Source organism: Stigmatopora argus, chromosome 3 (genome assembly GCF_051989625.1).
Source record: "Stigmatopora argus isolate UIUO_Sarg chromosome 3, RoL_Sarg_1.0, whole genome shotgun sequence".
NCBI lineage: Eukaryota > Metazoa > Chordata > Actinopteri > Syngnathiformes > Syngnathidae > Stigmatopora > Stigmatopora argus.
In genome coordinates, this window is record NC_135389.1 from 4624329 (window position 1) to 4639624 (window position 15296).

General features: G+C 40.9%; 1 protein-coding gene across 24 annotated transcripts in view; it reads left to right on the top strand.

The window, feature by feature from the left end:
• The window catches only part of ppfibp2b (PPFIA binding protein 2b), a 77105-nt gene that overhangs the window by 43191 nt on the left and 18618 nt on the right, over positions 1–15296 (top strand). For 11 of the 24 annotated variants that reach the window (XM_077595221.1, XM_077595222.1, XM_077595227.1 and 8 more), the window contains 9 exons: positions 117–209; positions 4849–4963; positions 5091–5150; positions 8610–8671; positions 8765–8840; positions 9943–10028; positions 14772–14833; positions 14932–14994; positions 15092–15152. In XM_077595221.1, coding sequence (XP_077451347.1) covers positions 117–209; positions 4849–4963; positions 5091–5150; positions 8610–8671; positions 8765–8840; positions 9943–10028; positions 14772–14833; positions 14932–14994; positions 15092–15152 — 678 coding nt within the window. The remainder of the gene's footprint in view (positions 1–116; positions 210–4848; positions 4964–5090; positions 5151–8609; positions 8672–8764; positions 8841–9942; positions 10029–14771; positions 14834–14931; positions 14995–15091; positions 15153–15296) is intronic. The other 13 variants (XM_077595223.1, XM_077595228.1, XM_077595245.1 and 10 more) reach the window with 5 other exon arrangements.

Consider the following 15296-nt stretch of genomic DNA (forward strand, 5'->3'; position numbering starts at 1 on the left):
ACTATTCTTGCCATCTTGAAATCTTTTCCATCATTACCCTCTTCCTATGTACACGCACGTGTCTCTCCTCTCCCCTCTACCTCTCTATCTCTTACTCCCTCCATGTGTGTTACCAGTCGCTCATGACTCAGCTCTCCAGTCTCAAGATGACTGTGGGGCACACACAGCTGGAGAAGCAACAGTGGGAAGAGCGGTGGCGCAGTGCACAGGTGCCTCCTCTTCTCCTTCTTGTGCTTCCCCTTCTTGCTCTTTTTCTGTTGCCTTTTCAAGGTGACTTTTCACTGTTACAGTAATCCCTCGATTATCGCGGTTAGTGTAGACCACACGTGGCCACGATGAACGAAAAACCGCAAAGTAGGGTTCCCCCTTATATATATATATAAATATATATATATATATATATATATATATATATATATATATATATATATATATATATATATATATATATATATATATATATAAATAAATTATATATATATATATATTATATATATATATATATATATATATATATATATATATATATATATACATACACAGTGGTACCTCGAGATACGAGCTTAATCCGTTCCGGGACTGAGCTCGTATGACAAGATTCTTGTAACTCGAGCGGAAGTTTCCCATTGAAATGAATGGGAAACAAATTAATTCGTTCGAACTCTCTGAAAAAAACACCAAAAACAGGATATTGGATTGAAAAAAAATGTTTTATTTCTTATAATTCGCCATATATTAACAAAGTAACACATAACTAGTGGTTTAATAGAAATAAAGTGTTTAATCTAACTAAAATTGGGCGGATTTCGCCGAGGGGAGAGGGGCACAAAAGGGGCGGGGGGCTTCGTTTTTTTTTCCACACAACGCACTCGTAAACAGAACAAACACTCCACCCTCACGTTCGCTATCGATGGGCTGTTTGCTGTCGTACTATTCCCTTCAAAATATTCTGAAAATGATGCACACAAATGTCCTCACAATCAGATAACGCACGACCACTTGCCAACGAGCAGCAGTCTTATCAGTGATCGCACCGCTGCTCATGGGAGCTTCGGGGGCGCTGGCTAGCGGCTCCTTTTAGCTTGTAGCATCTGTGGTCGCATCCCCTCGAACGGCGCCTATGATAGAGTTGCTACCAGGGATGCTGTTGCGAGCCAGTGCCCCTGATGTTCTTATGAGCAGCCAACGAGAAGTAATATAATACTCCTCGTATTAGATAAAAATAACAGGAAATGCAGCAGCTGAGCTTACCCACGTATTGATTGTGGGTAAAGTTTTATTCTGAGTGCCATTGCCTGTCGGCGTTGTGTGCACGAGTATACTTCATTACTCAGAAAGCCCTCTTTTCCCCGCGCATGCGCGTTGTGCGTTTCCTGGTCTGAATAACTCATCCGGTGCTCGTAAATATTGTTATACACGAAAGATATGCAAAAAAAAATGCCATGGCCACCTGGCTTGGTCGCATCACGAAATTTTGACCGCATCACGGGCGAATTATTCGATCGAAATTTCCCCCGTAAGACGAGCATTTTGTATGACGAGCGGTCGTATGACGAGGTACCACTGTATATATATATATATATATATATATATATATATATATATATATATATATATATATATATATATATATATATATTTATTTTTTTTACTTTAGTGCTGAGTTCTAGTAGCAAGCGGAAGACAGGGGAGTGGCTTCAGCTTGCCAGTTTCAACGTGGATTTTCACATTTTTATGAACTTTGAAAAAAAAAAAAATTTACTTCAGTGCTGAGATCTAGTAGCTAGCGGAGGACAGGGGAGTGGCTTCTGCTTGCGAGTTTCAGCGTGGATTTTCACATTTTTATGAATTTACAAAAAAATCCTGACCCTAACCCAAAATTTCCCCCAGAAAAAAAACCACGATGTAGTGAAGCCGCGATAATCGAGGGATTACTGTATATGCGCTTTTCCTAATATTTTTTGCTTTGGTACATAAACCGCTTTTTCACGCAGGCAACCCAGGGAATCAATTTTTCGGTGACATCTCATTTTATGAACCCATGCTTTATTCATTCAAGTTTTCACAACTGTCGTTCTCATAATGGCCACTGGATAATGGTATTTCTCATCAAATAAACATGTGACCACCATACAAACCCAGGGAAAAAACATAGCAAAACCAACTAGATTCCCTTTGAAAATTGACATACTCACGTAAGAAGGATGCATCTTGTAAGCCGGAAAACTCCACAATGTTCATTTCCAGCTGAAATAAATGTACTGGAAGAAATTGAAAGCAAATTGCTATATTAAAAACAACTAGCCAATGAAAATGGAAGAATAATGGTACTGTTCAAGGGACAGACAAAACTTTAATCAAGTGCATTCCAATTGAAACAAACTTATTTCATAGAGTGACAAAAACATAGAAATTAATTTATTATTTGTGTGGGCACACAAGTCATTAATGCTAGTACTAATTTAGCCAATTAAATTCAAGCTTCTCGGATTGCCTGCCTTTCCTCGTGAAGTCAATAATACCCATTGTCCCATGCACTTGTTTTCATGTAGATCAGTATTCGCGTGGGCATCAGAGACGTCACAAAATTCTGCACATGGAAGCAATTTCAATTTTTTGTTTTTAGACATCATGTTGTTCTTTATCAGACTATCAAACTTTCGTATCTAGAGGCATTCGTAAGTAGAGGTATGACTGTATTTGCTTGTGTAGTACTGTCTCACTATCCAATCATAGGGTGTAAAAACGGTGACGTTTCCGTATGCCTGATAGAAGGCTTTGGTGTCGCCAACTCTAATTCTGATTGGTTAAAGCAACTGTTTTACCGACATTATTACGTTACAGGACCCGCACAACTGGTTATAAGGTCTCTGGGTAGATTTCTGGCCCTGGCAAAAAATACTGGCTGAAATGTGATTGGTTAAATGTTTAAATTTTTTATTTTAACTTTAATTAAATTAAATTATTATTTTTTCTTTTCTTTTCAAGATGGCGCGTCAGACAGCAGCCGGTGGCTGTAGCTCTGTCCCCTCTTATTTGTTTTTCGTGTTTTACAGCCTTTCTTTCTTTTTTTATTAGATTTTAATATTTCTTAATACATTCCTTTTTACTTTACTTTGTACTTTATACTTTTTACTTTAATGTTTTTTAACAACGTTCTTTGTTCTGTTAGCCTGGCTTCTTTCTGTTACTTCTTTTTTGGAACCATTCAGCCATGCCTACGCTGTCATATACATGGGATTAGCTGTGAACAATACGCAGCAGAAGGAGCAACACCTCGATGCCGCTGGAAATCCGAAGCTGGACAAAAGTGCCGGGAGAAGAAGCAACGCTTCAGACCAATCATTCCATCTATTATTATGGGGAAAGTGAGATCCCTCCCCGATAAGATGGAAGAACTGTCGGCGCTTACCAGGCCGGAAACGGAGTTGAGGGGTTGTACTCTGTAACTGTTAATTCTTCAGCTCCAGACTACTGAGGGACTGTGCGGATAAGCTTGGAAGAGTGACTCTACATATTTTCAACCTCGGTCTCAGTCTGCAGAAGTTCCCCCCCTTGTGGAAGACTTCCTGTGTGTGGTTCCAGTTGTATCCAACTCTACAATGTGTTTTTCTTGTATCTGTATCCGTTCTTGCTACTGCAACTAAGATGGCGCCGCTCAAGTGTCAGCCGGTAGCGGTAGCTTAATGGTAGCGACATTTGCGACTCGACCCCACCCGTCGCGTGGCTTGGTTTCTTGTGCTAGTCCTGGACGTCTTTGGAGCCATTCTGCCGTGCCTCCGCTATCATGCACGCAGGATCAGCTGTGAGCAGTGGACAATAGTCCTGGGATAAGAGGCGACGCTCCAGACCGAGCATTCCATCATTGTTATGGGAGCGTGAGTTCTCTCCTCGGTTAGATGGAGGAGCTGCCGGTGCTTGCTGGGCTGATTGTGTGCTTTGAAGCCTCCCACTCTCCACTGCTGCTGATTAGGTGATAGGACAGCTTAGGAGGATCCAGGCAAGGAAGATGATCATTAAAACCTCCAGACTACTGAGGGACTATGCGGTAACCTCAGTCTCAGTCTGCAGAAGGTCCCCCCACCTTGTGGACTTCCTGCATGTGGCTCCAGTTTTTTACCGAGGTCTACAAAGTCTTGTGTGTCTGTCTTGCTACTGCAACCAAGGAAATTTCCCCAATAAGGGATGAAATAAAGTGCTAATCTAAATCTGATCTAAATATGAACCCACAACCTGGAAGCAGCACAACCGGAGGACAAGCAATGAAAGGAAGTTGACAGAAAACTTTGAATTATTTAAGTATTCATGAACATAATATAATTAACATCAGTTTATGATTCAGATAGAGAAGGCCTTGTAGGGTCTGACGGGTCACCACTGCCTTGCCCATATGTTAAATTGATGTAAAATTTAAAGTATCACACAGAGAAGACATATTTAGATTTGTAAATTCACCTGTTTTCTGCAGGATTGCAACCATTGTTTTTCAAGGCATACAAGATAAAATTTTAATTCTCTAATAACACTGACATAGAGAAAAATGTTTAAATAGAATGCAGTATAGTGATACTCAAATTCGGTTTAGGATGCGCTTTTCTTGTTTAAAGTATGATTCCACAAGAAGATTTGTGTACCCTATATTAGCTCAACATATTTTGTGCTGTTTTTTACACTTGAATATGCCACCTACACTTTGTGTTTTCAAGTTGACAATTTGTGCTGACTAATGTGGGTTTGATTTCTGTTATGCTTTGTTATGGGAGCACATAATTTTGTCCTTGTGTGTACATACTATGCGCAAAGACATGGAAGACTTCCTGATTTAGTTCTACTTATCTCCATCCACAGGCAGAAATCTCAGACCTGCAGCAGCTGCTCGCTTCTAAAGATGCCGAGATTCAATGCCTGCAGACCCAACTTCTGACTAGAGGCAGCATATTAGCCAATCACAACGAAGAGAGAGGTACATGCCGACGTCAGCTTGTCTGTCACATCACATCTACAGTACGGTGAGAATGTTGTAAATGCGTGTGTGCACGTGTGTGTGTGCGTTTCTACATCTGTCAACTTTAATATCTTGTGTTTCAAAGAACAACTTTGCCCTCCCTCTGCTGTAGAGGAGGTGTATATCAAACAGCTGATAAACAAATGTAAGGCACGCATTGTTTTTGTTCTTGATTCATTTTCATTCAGGTCATCTGCCTGTTGTATCAACAATGTTTTTGTGTCTTCCTGTTGATGGTTTGATTGCTGTCATGTCACTGGTCTAATTATCCATTATGAAGAATTTTCACGAGGCTTTGCCTCTGCAAACTGTTTCTCTTTGTCAATATCCCACCACCAGAGTGGCAATTTCAATATACAGAGACACCTCGCTACTTCGCTTCGGTTATCGCTGCTTCACTACATCGCATGTTTTTTTTCTGGGGATTTTTTAATATATTTTTTATTTTTTTATTCATTCATTCATCTTTCATACCGCCCATCCTCGTAAGGTTTGCGGGGGTTGCTGGAGACTAACCCAGCTGTCTTCGGGCTAAAGGCAGACTACACCCAGACTGGTCGCCAGTCAGTCGTAAGGCACACAGAGAGACAAACGACCATCCGCACTCCCAATCATACCGCCGCCTGCGGGAATCTGGCCCGTGTCTGCCTGCAACAAAGTCAGGCGGGTGAACACCATGAGGCGGCTTATTTTTTAATTTTGTATTTTTTTTAATTTTTACAAATGTTTTATTATTATTATTTTAGTTCATAAAAATGTGAAAATCCACGCTAAAACTCGTAACCATAAGCCACTCTTGCTACGAGAACTCAGCACTAAAGAATAATAATAATAATTTATTTTTTTAATAGAGGTGACCTTACTTCGCAGATTTTCACTTTTCGCGGGGAGTCTGACCCCCCATTAACCGCGATAATCGAGGTATTACTGTAATTCAATGTGATTCTCCTCAGAATTAAATGTTCCACAATGATCAGTATGTTACACTTGAAATTGGTTTGTGATGAAGCCACTGCAAAAATCAGTTTCAGTCATAGTCCTAGAGTCCCATCGAGGAAAAAAAAACTGAACTCTTCACTTCCTTTTGCAAACATGATCTCTTGAGTTTTGGATGACACTATCAAAAAGATATTTGATTGAGATGGTAGTTTCTCCGAATGTATTGCGTCATAAAGAGAGCTATGTTTTGTGTAATCTCAATTGCAAACGCCACACATTTGAATTGAATTGAATGCTTTTATTGTCAATATACAAGTATAATGAGATTAAAAGCTTTCACCACATAGTGCACAAATAACAACAGACAGACAAATAAAGAATCAATACATAAGAAATGAATATATAGTAGTCCAAGTGAGGTCAGCAGAGTGAAGCAGGCTTGTTCCCCTAATCTCAGAACTGTGATATGGACATGATTAAAATGTAGAATTTGACATGTCCCTACATGTTTTTTTTACCCTTTCAGTCGTGAACAAGGAGTCGTAGGGAGAAAATAACTGTAAATTGAGTGTTTATCTTCCAGATATTAATCAAACCAGTATATTTATAGATTAAATAATAATAAAATAAATTATTAAGGGTTATCGATTTGGAGTGGTTTGATTTTTTTTTAAATGTTTTAAGAGGTTGTACAGTATATGCGCATAGTGAGCGGGCTACGATCTGCATTTACTTCATTAAAATGTATTTTTGTGCATTTTTACTTTTATTTCTAATCATAGCCGCTGCAAACAAGTCTGTGATCAATCATTGGCTTTTGTTTTAAAAAGAAATAAAAGATGGCTAGAGTTGTACCTTTTTTTTTGACAAACCGTCAAAGGGAAATTGTTAAAGATATATAAAGTAGCTATAGAAATCTGAATGGCTTTTAATTGTATTCGTAGGCGAGCAAAAGAAGATATGAACCTTCAGCTGCAGCAGATAAACTGAAACTGGGAGAAAACGCGAAGTTGGCGAAGCTAAACTAGCTAGCTAATTTAATTAAACCGTTAATGAGCTAAGTATTATCCAAAACAGCTAGTAAAAGCTGGTGTGCATGCTATGAAAGTTGAAAGTGGACTAAATGGCCGCTGTTGGGCAGAATTGCTGTAACGTTTCTTGTAAAGATTATGAAAGATTATATTACTACAAGAATAGCATGATGCGTGGCTGGATGTAGCCCGGGTGCTCGTGAGGTTTTGCCATTTTTTTGCTTTTATTTTGCTAACTATTCTTTAATTTTGAACTGCTCTTTTGTTGCTAATGTAATACCAGTGATTATTTGGAATTGACGAGGAGAAATGACGGACACTTGCATTTGCACCAAAATATTCGATTTGTTTTTTTAATTTGTCATGATGCAATTTTTTTTTGCGATTAATAGTCCCATAGTACGGTAAATGAGAGGATGAAAAATTTGAAGACCAGCCTCATGCTGTTGATTTTTCAGGGCTGCCAACTACTCCAGAATTTCAGGAGTTTCTCCGAAAATGCAACGCAAACTCCGGGACTCCGGACAACCTCCCTAATGTCCGGAATTCCCCCAAAAATTTCACTTACATTTTTTTTAATCAACCATTTCGGAAAAGTACCAAATTTCCAATTTAAATCTCTCAAAATTCACACCATCGCTACCGCTTCAGCCATCTTGATTCAACTGCACTGTAAACCGGAAGAATTTGGTAACACGAGTGCATTGTGAATCGTCCAAGTTACAAGTTCTGACGAATGATTGGTCTTGTGCGACTTTAGCATGGCAATTGATTTGAAGTCGATTGCATTGGTAGCATCTATCGCTTTAACATTTTTGTTTTCATTTTTTTTTCCACAAGGGAAGTAAGTATTATTAAGGCTGTCTAAACTACCAGTCTTGTTTTGAAACAAATCCTATAATTTCTGTGGTTGCTCTTAAGCAGGGGTCTCAAACTCAATTTACCTGGGGGCCGCTAGAGGCCGAGTCTGGGTGAGACTGGGCCGCATCAGGATTTCCACAAGAAAAGCGCTGATAAAACATACATTGCACGACATTGGCGCATTGTTGAACATGCAAGTGCAACTTCAGCGTGACACATGTTGGAATTACTGACTGTAAAACGCACGTAGAAGGAGCCAAACACAAAGATAAACTTATTTTCATTACGCTGTACTTTTTCAATAGTTTGCAAAAACACAATATTTCAATTAATGTAAAAAGATGATAATAAAAGTTTGATTTAAATTTCCTATGCTTATTTTTTTTTACATTTTATATCGATTTTGCGTGAATCGCATTCACTCCGGAAATATTCCGGAAATGGGACAAGGGTATTCCTGAAATGGTGTCGACGGAGGTTGGCAGCTCTGATTTTTATATTGCTGTACCATCACAATAATGAACATCTCTGGCGTTATCTAGTGTACCTTTGTTTCTGACCAAATGCCACCCCTTTTATGAAATGTCTTTTGTCTCGAATGACAGGTGGTTGCGCTTCCTGTCAGCATGCATTTCTTCTGTTTGTTGCGTCATATTTGCATGGTTGTCATGTCTGTCACAAATATCATCCCGTCAAGAGCTCATCAGATGCATTAAATAAACTTGACATGAGCTAAGATGTATGAATTAAATTTGAATGGCTCATGTTTTCAGACCTGGAATACCAAAGACTAAAAGTGGGGATGGAGTCTCTCTTAGCTTCAAACGACGAAAAGGTGACCAAACATATTTTGACAGTGTTAGAGTCAAATGATGATAATTAAGACATGCTTGGCTTATTAAAAATCCCACCTTCTTTGCACAAACAGACACGGCGCATTGAGGAACTGACAACTTTGCTTGGCCAATACAGAAAGATCAACGAGCTCATGGCACTCACACATGGTAAGAGATTCATCTACCGATTTGCTAAAATTATTTAATTACAGTGGTACCTCGTCATACGACCGCTCGTCATACAAAATGCTCGTCTTACGGGGGAAATTTCGATCGAATAATTCGCCCGTTATGCGGTCAAAATTTCGTGATGCGACCAAGCCAGGTCTTTTTTGCATATCTTTCGTGTATAACAATATTTACGAGCACGGAACTAATTAATTCAGACGAGTTTCTCATACGACCAGGAAACGCACAACGCGCATGCAAAAAGAGGGCTTTCTGGGGAATGAAGTATACTCCTGCACACAAAACCATAGGCAATGGCAACCTTTCTCAGAATAAAACTTCATTACCCACAATCACTACGTGGGAAGCTCAGATATGTCATTTCCTGTTATTCTTTCTTAGGAAAGCTCCCGCGATCGTTTTTTAAAGACTATTTCTCGTTGGCAAGTGGTCGTGCGTTATCCTATTGTGAGGACATTTGTGTGCATCATTTTGGGAATATTTTGAAGGCAATACAACAGCAAACAGTCCATCGATAGCGAACGTGAGGGTGGATGCGTGTCAAACCGCTAACCCGGCCAGAATGAAGGTAAAAAAAGATTACAACAAAATTAGAATTCAGTTTTGTGTAAAGTTACATTAAACGTATGTTTGAGTGTCTGTATATATTAATCCAAGTTAATTTAAATTTGTTTGTTCCGTTTACGAGTGCGTTGTCGTGGAAAAAAAAAGGAACCCCCCGCCCACGCCCCCAAACGTCTCTGTCTCCCGTCGGCGAAATCTGCCCAATTTTAGTTAGATTAAACACATTTTATTACTATTAAACCTCTAGTTATGTGTTACTTTGTTAATAGATGGCGAATTAGAAGAAATAAAACATTTTTTCCAATCCAATATCCTGTTTTTGGTGTTTTTTCAGAGGGCTGGAACGAATTAATTTGTTTTCCATTCATTTCAATGGAAAACGTCCGCTCGAGTTACGGGAATCTCGTCATACGAGCTCAGTTCCGGAACGGATTAAGCTCGTATCTCGAGGTACCACAGTAGTAGGTAAAACTGAGTAATTGACCCACAAATGTTAAACTATTATTTTGTACTCCAGCAAGTAGTGAAGAGGAGCTGGGTGGCAGTTTAAAAGGACGTAGAGCCATCACACACAAAGGCCACTGTGATATCAATAGGTCAGAGGTAAGGTCACACAGATCCCACCAAAACATTTAACAATAACAGTAACAATAACAATCAAGGAAAGAAACAAGATGGCGGCGCCAATGCATGCAGCCTCAAACTTTCCCTACTTTTTTACTCTTCGTGTTTTTCGCGTGTTTTTGAAAGTTGTTCGTCAATACCGGACTTTAACATCAAATACAGCCCCATGGATTTATTAAACTTCGGTCTCCGGCATGTAACTACGGTTTCTAACGTCTTCCATCGCGCGCACAATCTACCGAAAGAGATGGCGAGACAGCACCACAGTGGATTATTTTCAGATCTGAAGAGCTTGATAAATTAAATTGGAGACAGTTGAAATCACTTTTAACTAAGTTTAACTTTAAGCAACTAATCATAAGTCCTACTAGACGAACTGGTTCTTCGGAAGCATGCATAGATCTGATCTTTTCCAATAAGTATGAGAGGATCCAAAAGATTTTCAATATGATTACAGGTCTATCACACCATAACCTTATCCTATTCTCAAGAAAGCTTCCTAAAAATAGATCTTGATTTGCTCAAAAAACATGTCAGAGCAGATAGGAGTACCAAAAAGGGAGATCCCAAATCTGACACTGGCGTTAAACAATATAATTTGGGACGATAACCATACTAATGACAGCTCCAATACTTTCATGATCATTATCCAGGACACAGTGTCTACATTCACAAGAAAAATGAAAACAAAACCATCAAAAAAAGAATCACTTCCCATGGTTAAATGAAGACATACAGGCATTTAATGAAAAAATGAGACCATGCTCTCAAAATATTGGATTGGAACTTTATTTCATCCCGTATTCGGGAAATTTCCTTGGTTGCAGTAGCAAGCAGACCAAGCCACGCGACTTGGTGGGGTCGAGTCGCAAAGGTCAACAACAAAGCATAAAGCACAAAGTAAAAGGCAAAGTATATGGGAAGCATTAAGAAATATTAAAACAAAAAGTATTAATGACAGGCAGAGATTTACGTCTCTAAGAAACAAAGAAATAAAAGAAATTCTTCCAACACAAAGCTCCTCCTCCACTGCAAGGACAACATGGGCTAGCTCTAGAGGTGACTGTGTAGTAATTCCCTTCAAAAAGAGTGCATTCAGCCAAAACAACTTCTCTGTCCTTGCCGCACATACCTGGAACTCAATACCAATTAAAATACGTTAACTCCCGTCTCTGAACCTCTTCCTCAATGATCATAAAGCCTGGCTGTTAGACGAACTAAATTTTGATTGCAACGCTGTCTAAAACGGTGAATTCTAAAATATTGCACAGAATTCTAAAATATTGCACATAATTCTAAAATATTGCACAGATTCAAAAATATTGCACAGATTTCTAAGATATTGCACATTGTTATTGCACACCACAAAGTTATTGCACAGAAGGGATCGTGTGTCGTGATAACTCAAGTTCAGAGTCCTGATGGCTGTGGGGAAAAAACTGTCCTTAAGTCTATTTGTCCGTGCTTTTTTTTAGACCTGTAGCGTCTGCCAGAGGGCAGCAGCTGGAACAGGTTGTGACCAGGGTGGTATTGGTCCCTGACAATGTTCCTGGCTCTGCTGAGGTAGCGAGGGCTGGCAATGTCATCCAGTGAGGGCAGAGAGCAGCCGATGATATTCTGGGCGGTGTTGATCACTCTCTGCATGGCCTTTCTGTCTGCTGCCGTGCTTCCAGCGTACAACACTGTAATGCAGTATGCCAGGATGCTCTCCACAGTGGCTCTATAGAAGGTTACCAGAAGCTTAGTGTCCGAGTTGTTCCTCCTGAGTACCCTCAGGAAATGGAGTCGCTTCTGGGCTTTCTTCACCACTGCCGTGGCATTGGTAGACCAGGAGAGCTTGTCCGTGACGTGGACCCTCAGGAATTTGAAGCACTGGACCCTGTCTACGCATAGTCCATTTATGATGAGTGGGGCCAGATCTGTGCTGTGTGTAGAGCTATGGCGAGGGCGTCCTCAGTGGACCTATTTGCTCTATAGGCAAACTGGTGAGGGTCAACTGAGGGAGGGATTGTATCCCTGATATGACGGGCGACCAACTTTTCAAAGCACTTCATGATCACAGGCGTGAGTGCAACAGGCCTATAATCATTCAGGCTGTCAATGGTTGGCTTTTTAGGGACAGGGATAATGGTGGCAGATTTCAGACAGGATGGGATGATGGATTGTTGCAGGGAACAATTGAAGATCTTTGTGAAAACACCAGTCAGCTGGTCAGCACAGGCTTTGAGCACCTTCCCAGATACTCTGTCAGGGCCAGCAGCCTTCCTGGTGTTCACAGTCCGCAGTACCTGTCTCACTTCATGTTCCTGAAGCTCCAGTGTACTGCTGCCGGGTGGGGTGGATGTGTTGAGACTGGGCCTGATTTGTCAGTCTCAAAGCGGGCAAAGAAACCGTTCTGTTCCTCTGCTAGTGAGGCATCTGTGTTAACAGACACATTATTGTCATTGTAATTGGTAATATGTCGTATTCCCTGCCACATCTTCTTTGGGTTATTTCTTGCGAAGTGCTCCTCAATTTTCCTTGAATATGCTGCCTTGGCCTTTTTAATGCCTCTCTTCAGCTCTGCTCTGGCAGCACTGTATTGTACCTTGTCCCCTGACCTGAAGGCGATGTTACGGCATTTGATGAGTGCCTGTGTCTCAGGTTAGGAAAAACCTGTATCCGTTTATTAACAGTAACGTTGTCCGTGCAGTTTTTGATAGGAAAGCAGGAAAGTACAATGCCCGTGTAGTCCTGGAGGTTGTGGTGTTCAAAAAGTTCCCAAATGGTGCGGGAAAAACAGTCCTGCAGCTGAGAAAGGGCGTCCTTGGGCCATGTTTTTATTATCTTTATTTGTGGCCTTGTTAGCCTCCGGAATGGTGTGTATGCCGGGGTGAGGGACAGGCAGAGATGGTCTGATCCAGCTAGGTGAGGGAGGGGTTTGGCTCTATAAGCATGTTTGATATTAGAATAAACGTGGTCTAGAGTTTTATCTCCTTTGGTATGACACTTCACGTACTGGATAAACTTAGGCAGAACAGTCTTTAAACATGCTTTGTTGAAGTCACCAGCAACAATAAAGACTCCATCGGGGTGGTCAAGCTGCTGTTTGTTTATAGCCGCTAGCAGGAGGCTAAGTGCCGTGCTAACGTTAGCATCCGGTGGGATGTAAACCGCCATTACAATGACAATCGTTAACTCTCTAGGTAGATAGAAGGGCCTGCACCGTACTTCCAATAGCTCTAAATCCGGGGAGCAGTGAGTGTTAATGATCTTACTGTTGCAGCACCATTCATTGTGTATATACTTGCATAGTCCCCCCTCCCCCTTGCTCTCCCTTTGTAATTCTTTCGAACGATCGTTTCGGAATAGCGTCCGGCTAGCTAGCGATACCGCAGCGTCGGGGATTTGCGGGTGTAGCCACGTTTCCGTGATGAAAATAACGTTGCAGTTCCTGACAAAGCTGTTGGTAGCAAGCTGAAGTCCCAAATCGCCCATTTTGTGGGTGATGGATCTGGCGTTGGTCAAGAAGAAACTCGGAAGCGGTGCTCTGTGTGGTTGTTTTCTTAGCTTAGCAGCTAGGCCCGCCCGGCATCCGCGCTTTTGCTTTCTTTCCCTTCGCCGCCTCCGTCGTACTCTGAGTGGGCTGACTATCCACGGAGATCCTGGTGGTCTCGAGATGTCCTCGGTGATATCGTAGGTCCGTTGGTAATCTATTGTGATGGCTATATCGCATCTCCTCCCGAGAGTAATTAAATCCTGGCGACTGTAGAAAAAGTTTGCCTAGCAGATGTTAGTAAATAACGATAAGATTGAGAAAAAACAAAACAAAACTGGAGAGCATTGAGCCGCTGCACCCGTGCGCGCCGCCATCTTGTTTGTGATTGGTGCAGGTTTTTATTCCAACTGAACTGAGGATACCTTTTGCAAGTGTAATCAGTTGACTAAAGTCTCTTCATCTCATCTAATTTTCTGAACCGCTTTATCCTCACTAAGGTTGCGGGGGGTGCTGGAGCCTATCCCAGATGACTTCGGGCCAGAGGCGGGGGACACCCTGAATTGGTGGCCAGCCAATCGCAAGGGCACAAGCAGACAAACAATTCCCGCTCACACTCATACCTAGGGGCAGTTTAAGAGTGTACAATCAGCCTACAATGCATGTCTTTGGAATGTGGGAGGAAACCGGAGTACCCGGAGAAAACCCTAGCAGACCCAGGGAGAACATGCAAACTCCACACAGGTGGACCGACCTGGATCTGAACCCAGGTCGCTCAATGTGAGGCTGACGCGCTAACCACTTAGCTGCCAGGCCGCCCTGATTAAAGTCAGGTGGTACTTATTTTAGAAGACACCTCATTGATTAAACTGACGGCACTGGTTCAGTTGGAACAAAGACCAGGACCCACTGCGGCCCTCTGCGGAATCAGTTTGACACCCCTGGTCTATTATGTGTCATTGTTTATCTTCAACCTACACAAGGAACTAAAGATGAAAATTAGCCCTCGGCTACAATCTTTCATATTTATATCTAAATTTGTTCATTAACATGAATATAAATATGTTCATTAATATGTGGTGTCCCTTATTAAATAAATCAAACTCAATTTCAAATGATTGCTACAGAGCAGTCAACATTTCACCACCACTCAGCTATGATCGACTCTAGTCTGTCTTGTAATGCTGACCAGGTTAAGTGGTGTACAAAATTTATGAAGAATGACAAGAGATTTTATTTGTCCATAGATTTCTTCGAGAGGATCTTCCCCTATCTCCACTTTACCTTTCCAGAGAGAACTGGATTCATGGTACAATACATGTACAAAAAAAGAACACACATACTGCAAGATTGCACATCCCAACGGGTACAATGCAAATCTCAACTGTTCTGTGCCATGTATTTTAGTTTTCAGAACTCTATGGATGTATCACTTTCTGCTGGTGATTCAAGCTTCTTCAATGGATCATGGTGAACCTTCTTTGCTTGACTCCTATGTATACCATCTACAAAAAAATAAGCATTAACTCCATGTGGATGAATCGATAATCCAGCGTTATTTTTCCAGGCATCAGCGCAGGTTGCAGTCAAGCAGTCTTGAGGAATTGCAGAGCAGATCTTTACAAAAGGTTCTTAAGATTTATTACTCCCCATGTTTGGCTTCCATGTTGCTCTTATCTAATTTAACTAATCAATATAAAGCATTGTTATTGTTCTAACAGATTTGCTTCTTTTTTAACAGAATGTGTTCTTTATGCTTGCATGTGCATGTG